Source organism: Patagioenas fasciata, chromosome 22 (genome assembly GCF_037038585.1).
Source record: "Patagioenas fasciata isolate bPatFas1 chromosome 22, bPatFas1.hap1, whole genome shotgun sequence".
Taxonomy (NCBI): domain Eukaryota; kingdom Metazoa; phylum Chordata; class Aves; order Columbiformes; family Columbidae; genus Patagioenas; species Patagioenas fasciata.
In genome coordinates, this window is record NC_092541.1 from 6,173,606 (window position 1) to 6,181,393 (window position 7,788).

At 52.0% G+C, this 7,788-nt stretch overlaps 1 gene segment (V, D, J or C); it reads left to right on the top strand.

The window, feature by feature from the left end:
• Positions 1–469: 469 nt before the first annotated feature.
• Positions 470–3,551, top strand: LOC136111731 (T cell receptor alpha variable 4-like). The segment is given in 3 exon segments: positions 470–521; positions 1,018–1,308; positions 3,490–3,551. Coding segments are annotated over 3 exon segments (405 nt in total).
• The last annotated feature ends 4,237 nt before the right edge of the window (positions 3,552–7,788 follow it).

Sequence of the window (7,788 nt, forward strand, 5' to 3'; positions counted from 1 at the left end):
GGCGGAGCTGGTGGCGGAGAGGAGAGGAGAGGAGAGGAGAGGAGAGGAGAGGAGAGGAGAGGAGAGGAGAGGAGAGGAGAGGAGAGGAGAGGAGAGGAGAGGAGAGGAGAGGAGAGGAGGGGAGAGGAGGGGAGAGGAGGGGAGAGGAGGGGAGAGGAGGGGAGGGGAGGGGAGGGGAGGGGAGGGGAGGGGAGGGGAGGGGAGGGGAGGGGAGGGGAGGGGAGGGGAGGGGAGGAGAGGGGAGGAGAGGGGAGGAGAGGGGAGGAGAGGAGAGGAGAGGAGAGGAGAGGAGAGGAGAGGAGAGGAGAGGAGAGGAGAGGAGAGGAGAGGAGAGGAGAGGAGAGGAGAGGAGAGGAGAGGAGAGGAGAGGAGAGGAGAGGGAGAGGGACACTGACAAGAACAGGGACGGGGAAAGGAGGAGCCCCTGGGGCAGCCGGGGGGAGCAGGGCGCAGGCGGCGGAGCGGCGGGATGCGGCGGTGCCGGGGTGCAGGGCTGGCGGGACTGGTCGCGGTGCTCCTGGGTGCGCGGGGCTGACGGGGCTGGGTGGCTCCGGGGCTGAGCCTGGGGTGGCTCCTGCAGGTCCCTCGATGCTGTCGTCTCCTCTGGCTTTTTCACGGATATCTGACCCCAACCAGTCTCCCTTCCATCCCACATTCCCTCTAGAAAATTAATTGTTACATTCTTTGTCCAGCACTCCCCGTTTCCCCTCTTTCCTCTGAGTCTTTCCTTGTAACTCATGAAGTCATTCCTTCACCATGATATTTTATTTTTATCATTCCTTTGCCCCCATTTTCTGCTTTTTTAATTATTCTACTCTTCCACCCATCATTCACGCATTCATCTCTCGACCAACTATTAATGGACATTTCTGTTACAGCACATGTTGACAGCTTCTGTAAACTCTTCTCCTCATCATCTCTCTATGTTCCTGACTTCTTCTGTGGGATTTGTCCTGGGAAACAGCCGGCAGGGCTGTACAGTTTATCAGGTGTATTTCTTATTTTTCTCCCCGGCAGTGGCTGTGGGCAGAGCGGAGGTGCAGCAGGAACCGTTGGCAGAGACCATCGAGGGCACCGAAATCAGCATCAACTGCTCACATCCCAACATACGGACCACTGACTTCATCCTCTGGTACCGTCAAATCTCGGGACGTGGCCCCGCATTCCTCGTGAGCGGTATTCAAGGCTCTAAAGCGCTGTCGGACCCTCCGGGCCGGCTGTCGGTGGCGGCAGACCGCCGGTCCAGCGCCCTGTGGCTCTCCCGGCCCCGGCGCGGGGACGCGGCGGTGTATTACTGCGCCGTGGGAGACACGGGGAGAGGAGCCGGGGCTCTGACCGCACACGAACCGCCGCGGGCGGGGCCGGACGGGTGTGACGGGGGCGGGAGCACAGTCCCGGTCGACCCGCCAGGGGGTGCTGCCGCCTCGGCCCCCCGGGGCTGCTTCTTAATGTCTCTGCTCCTTCCCATGAACATCCTTGCCCTCTACACTCTCCAAATAATTTTCACTGCTTCCCCTAAGGAGTCTCATTCCCTGTAGGCAGAAACATCCCTCAGTTTATATGATGATCTTCTCACCTTTACAGGAGGTGTCATCCCTACACAAGGGGACGATCATAATACCTTAAGGGTTAGTGAGAAGATCATGGTAAACAGGCTTGTGTCTGACTCTGGGTAGGAGTGTTTGCAGCTGGTACTGTTCTCAGAGACATTTTGCCTTGTCCATGGCCTTGGAGAAGGGGACAGTGAACCCCTGTGGGGAGAGGGACTCATGCTGACTCCTGCTTCCAGGTACCTTGGTCTGTGCCTCGTTCTGCCTCCTACCGAGCGACAAGGAGGACATAGGTGGTCTCTCTCCCCCTTAATATATTGAAAGACCACAATGAGGTCTCTTTGCAGCCTTCTCTTCAGCTTTTCTCCATCAGACAGCTATTCCAGTACTTGAATTTTTTTGTGGCCATCGCCTGGAGGTCCTACTCTAGCAGGTTCATGTCTTTCTTTATTGAGAAGCCCAGAACTGGTCAAAGTCCTCCAGGTAGGATGTCAGAAGAGCCAAGGACCTGGGAGAATCACTTCCCTTCACCTGCCGGCTGCACTTCTTTTGATGCAGCCAAGGATACAACTGGCTTTCTGCGCTGCAAGCACACGTTGCTGGCGCATGTCCAAGTTGTCACCCACCAGTGTCACCAAGTCCTTCTCCAGAAGTCTGCTCTCAATCCCTTCATTGCCCAACCTGTATTGATACTGGGAATTGCCCTGACCCAGGTGCAGGACGCTTCACTTTGCCTTGCTGAACCTCATGAGCCTCCTTAAGCTCTCTTTTCTTGATATTGTGATCCCTTCCTGGAACATCGCCCCAGGCCCTTTGCTCATCAGCTGTCTCCATCAATCCCTCACAGGGCTGCTGGATGCTCTCTCCCTCCCACATCTTTCCTAGTAGAAAGGCCTCCTTATCAGGTCAGCCATCCTAATGGCAAACACACCTTTGCCCCACTTGATGAGATGGATCCCATCTCTCCTGAGCAGATGCTGCTCTTCAAACAGGGTCCCATGGCTGTAGGACCTAAAACCCTGTCAGTAGCTCCAGCCAAGTTTTGACCTGCATTATCAATTCCCTTCTACTCACACCGGCCTGTCTGAGGACAACACCACCTGGACCCCCACGCCCCTGCCTAGCTTTCTGTAGAGTTCTGTAATCACTTTTGGTATTGTCCAGGTTTCCCCTACCAGTATCATTCATGCCCATAAGGAATAACAGCAGGGGGTAACAGTCAGAGAGCCAAGTGAGGTTAGGCAGTTCCTCCACATCGTCCCAGACATGAGCCCCTGGCAGGTAGTAAACCTCTCTAGATGATAGGCCAGGTTGACAGATTGGTGTCTCTGTCCCCTGCAGCACAAAATCACCTATAAGGATCACTCACCGCTTCCTCCCGGTAGCCATGCGTGATTTAGGGTCAGGTGGACCAGTTGCTTTGCTTCAAGGCACATCTGGCACCTCTTTAATGTTGAAGCCAGTGAACCTGTTCTGTAGTTGTAAGCCCACAGGTCTTACCATGAGTCTGAGGGGGTTGTCCAGTCTCTTCTTGAACACTGTCCGGCTTTTGGCTGTGACACCTCCCTGGGGAGCCTGTTCCAGTGCTCCACTACCTTCTGGACGAAGAACCTTTTCCTAATATCTGGCCTAAACCTCCCCTGGCACATCCTCTTGCCTTTCCCTTGGGCTCTGTCATTGGCCACCAGAGAGAAGAAATCAGTGTCTGCCCCTCACCTTCCCCTTGTGAGGAAGCTGTAGACCATGATGAGCTCTCCTGTCAGTGTCTTCTCCAGACTGAACAGACATAGTGACTTTAGCCAGTCCTATTACAGCTTCCACTCAAAACCCTACAGCACATTCATGGCTCTCCTCTGGACCCTCTCCAGAAGCTTTATATCCTTTCTGAATTGTAACTCCCAGACCTTCACATGGGATTTCCACAAAGCAATGGTTTTCTCCCTCAGCAGGCAGTATGTAGGTGGAAAGATGAGACACAGGCAGGCTTGCAGAATTCTTTAATGAGTCTAAAGAGGGAAATAAGGTCACTCCAGCTGGAGGCCCCAGTATGCCCAGGAGCAGGAGCAGCCAAGAATCTGTTCCCCTTTTCCTGTACAGCTGTTCCAAAAGAGGGGACAGCTTAGCAGCTCACTCCAGGTTGCATTCTGGGGTCCTCACAGCAGTATTTGAGGGGAGCACAAAACAAAGAGAAAAAAGGGGTGAGTGGAAGAGAGGAAAAGTACACATTTTTCATGTGTTCAGAAAGACACCTTTCAGCCTGCCCTTGAAGGACAAGCCAGAGATGACCTGAAAACAACATCTGGAAACAATGGCATGAAGTTTGATTGTCTGTCCGGCATCACGATCTAAATTCCTACGGGTCCGTAGCCGAGGCCATTGCCAGCATCTTTAGCACGGGGGGCATCTGCTGCCACTGGAAATGCAGGAGAGGTCACAGCAGCCAGAGTTGATGGGCACTCCATCACAGCTGAGGATTCTGCCAACAGCAGCGGAGGTGGAGGAGCCCACAACGGTGTTCTGTGGGAAGGAGCTGAGGATGGGGCCAGGCAGGGTCACCACCACAGGGGCGGGCTGGATGACGATGGTGGAGCTCTGGCACTGCCTGACACAGGGCTCGTTGCAGCTGTTGGCCAGTGGGGTGGGGCCACAGGGCTGGCAAGACTGGCACTGGTCATAGCAGGACATGTCTTGAGTCTGGAGCTGCACCTGGAGAGGGGGCGGGGAGGAAGCAAAACATGAGAATGAGTGAGGAGTAACCCGGCCCCACACCATGGGGGACCCAAAGAACATGAACGGACAGGAGGCGGAGGCTGTGAAAAGACTTATGAGGGCTTCTTAACTTTGTTGAGCCAGGTCTAAAAAGAATCACCGACTCCTGTGAAACTTCTGGTTAGTCCCTGAGTCCAGAAGCCAGGTCACTACAGTCCCAGCCTCCCTCCATGTCTAGCCTTCTCCTCAGCTCCCTCTCTCATAACAAGCTGCCCCATGATCTGGCACAGAACAAAGCTGCTGTCAACTAAGAGGTCCCTTGAGGTGAGACCTCCTTTTAGGGAAAGCAGAGAAAGAGAAGAGGCTTCAAACTCACCTGATTCCCAAGAAGAAGGAGACAAGAGAAGTGGATGAGAGAGTGAGGAGCTGGGCTGGCTTTTATCATGCACCCTTACTGCCCCAGGCTGACAGAGGCATCCCTTGCAGAGGTGATTAATCACTGACAAGCTCATCCTGAATGCAAAACATCCCAGCTAATGCTATGGGCTGTGTTTTGGCTTCTTCAGCTGCTGTCTTTCCATTTCCTACTGTATGTCAAGCACATTCCCTAGTGAAGGCAACTTTTGTCTGACCGGATGAAAGGCTCAAGCACTTCCCATGCAAAACATACCATTGTGGGCAGAGGACTCAGCCACCATGATGGAAGAGTCCAGTAAGGGACACCTGACATACACTCAACAGGCAACACACATACATACACATACATATCTAGACCTGTAGTCATCTATAGTTAATTGAGAAGCCTCAGGACACCCAATGTGGAGCTGTCTATGCTGTGCACAGTCACCACACAGGAACTGGAACTGGGAGACTCAACTTCTGCAAGTCTTGTTTCCAGGGATTCAGTGTGGTTGAGGGAAGACTGGTCTGTGCCCAGTCTGAGCCCATTCACCCTCACAAAAGTCCTTTTCCTTCTGTCTATCTGTTCCTGAGTACCATGGACACGGATATGGGCTGTAACCATGGGATGGAACTGCTTGTAGGCTCTGGTAGGACAGCCTGTAGGTTCATTTCTCATTGTATGATGAAGCAAGCCAAACCAGCTCAACAGCAGGTGTGTGGGGTTGACCATGACGTTATACCAACTGGAGTGAAACCACAATCAGCAATTGCAGGATCTGTGTCTCGAGAAAGATTATTTGTCCCATTTACAGTGCACGACTGCTTTGGGATGAGATAAGTCCTGCATGTGAGCTGGCGTCTCTTCACAGACTCTGGGAAGAGTCTGTAGGGTCTGTTAAGAGTGAGTTTAGAGGAGAACATGAAAATGATCAGACAATTGGAACACCCCTCCTATGAAGAAAGGCTAGAGGTGGAGTTGTTTAGCCTGGAGAGGAGAAGGCTCTAGGGAGACATGATTTCACTCATTCAATACTTAAAGGGGGTTTTATGAGAAAGAGAAAGATATTTTAGTATGGCCCCTAATGACAGGACAAGAGGCTATGGCTGTACACTGTAAAAGGTAGATTTAGATTGGACATAAGGATGACAATTTTTCCAATGAGGGTGGTGAGACACTGGAAGGAGTTGCCCAGAGATATTGTAGATGCCCGATCACTGGAAGTATTCCAGGTCAGGTTAGACGGGGCTTTAAGCAACCTGATCCAATGAGAGATGTCTCTGGCCATGGCAGTGGAATTAGACTAGATGATCTTTCAATGTCCATTCCAATGCAAATGATTCTATGATTCTATGAATTATGTTGGTAACAAAGGTTGGCCTGTGAGGCCCTTCCCTCCAGGCCACTGAGTCTGGGCTGAAAGAGCCTCCACACAAGGATGTCTCCGGAATCTGAGTTGGTCCTGCAGGGCTAGAAGGACATGTCCCCTGAAGGGATCTTGATCCACTTTGCTCATAACCCCGTAATTACTTCTATTTAGTGAGACACAAAGCAAGGCACAGAAGTCAGAAGGGAATCCTCCCTCAAGAGGCCATTTGGGCAGCCTGCATGGCAGCAGTGGGATGTGGAATGGTGAGGCAAGAGAGTCTTTGCAAACACCTGCTAAATTAGGGAGAAGGAGATTAAAATAGGTCTGGAGGGGAACATCCACCAGAGACTAAAGAAGAGATGTCAGAAGGAGTAGAAGTGGTATGCAGGGGGGACAGCATGTCAGGGGAGGCTCTCACACTTCCCGTGTAGCCCAGCTGTGGTGTAGTTACCTGTCTGCTACACACCTCCTGTTCAAGAAGAGGAGGCAGATGACCCCTTCTTCAGGCATCTGGGGAAACCTCTCAGTCACAGGCCTTGATAGCCGTGGGGGACTTTCACCACCTCAGCATCGGCTGCGGGACCAAAATTGATGGGCAGAAGCAAACCTGGACATTGGCTGAGGAGTATGGAAGGAAACCTTTTAATGCAAGCAATCCACGAATGGAGTAGGGGGGTGGCTCTGTTGGGCCTGCTCCTCACAAAGAAGGAAAAACTGTTGGGTGATGTAGAGTTCAAGGGCAGCCTTGCCTGCAGTGACCAGGAGACTGTGGAGCTCAGGGTCCACAGAGGACTGACCAAGATGGACAGGGTGACTGTTTAAAGTCATTACGGACCTACCTGCTCGGCAGGATGCCCTGGGAAATTGCCCTGGAACACAGAGGTTCCCAAGGAGCTGACAAACCTTCAAGGACAGCATTCTCAGAGCACAATGACAGTCCTCTGCAATATGTGGAAAGGTGGGACAAGAAAAGCCAAAGCACAGGTGGAGTAGAATCTTGCAAGATGGGTAAAGGGAATCAACAAAGGTATCTCTGAGCCTATTGGCAGCAAAAGGAAGGCTCAGGTGATGAGGGTTCATTACTTGGTGAGGAGAAGGACCTGGTGAATAATGATGATGAAAAGGCTGATGTACTCAACGCCTATTTCTCCTCAGGTTTTATTTGTATGCCTTCTCTCCAGGCCTACCACATCCCTGAGACTTCCCATACACTCTATGACAATGAAGCAGCACCCACAGTAGAACAAGAACGAACTAAGGAGCTCTTACTAACATTTGGACACACACAGGTTCAAGGGATCACTTGGGATGCAACAAAGGGTGTTCCATGAGCTGACTGCTCAGTCTTTACTCAGTCCCTGGTAGGACTTAGAAGTAGGTAGGACTTAGAAGGTAGTCTTAGAAGACTTTTCTAAACCCATGAAAGACCAGAAGGGAGTTGGGAGCAGATCATGTGGATTTTCTGAGAGCAAATCACGCCTCATCAACCTCATTTCTTCCTGTGAGGAGGTGACTGGAACTGTGGGGAAGCGGAGGGGCACTGGCTGGGGTGTACCTTGATTTAGCAAGACCTTTGACATACTCTCATGGGGGCACACACATGCATACTTGTATACACACAGAGGTGTGCACACTTACAGGCATGAACACACAGATATTCATGCACACACAATCTCGTGAACACAAACACAACCACACATGTGGGCTTTTATACATCCAAGGAGTAGCTCAAAGGTGTGCACTTCTAAAGACGCAGGTGC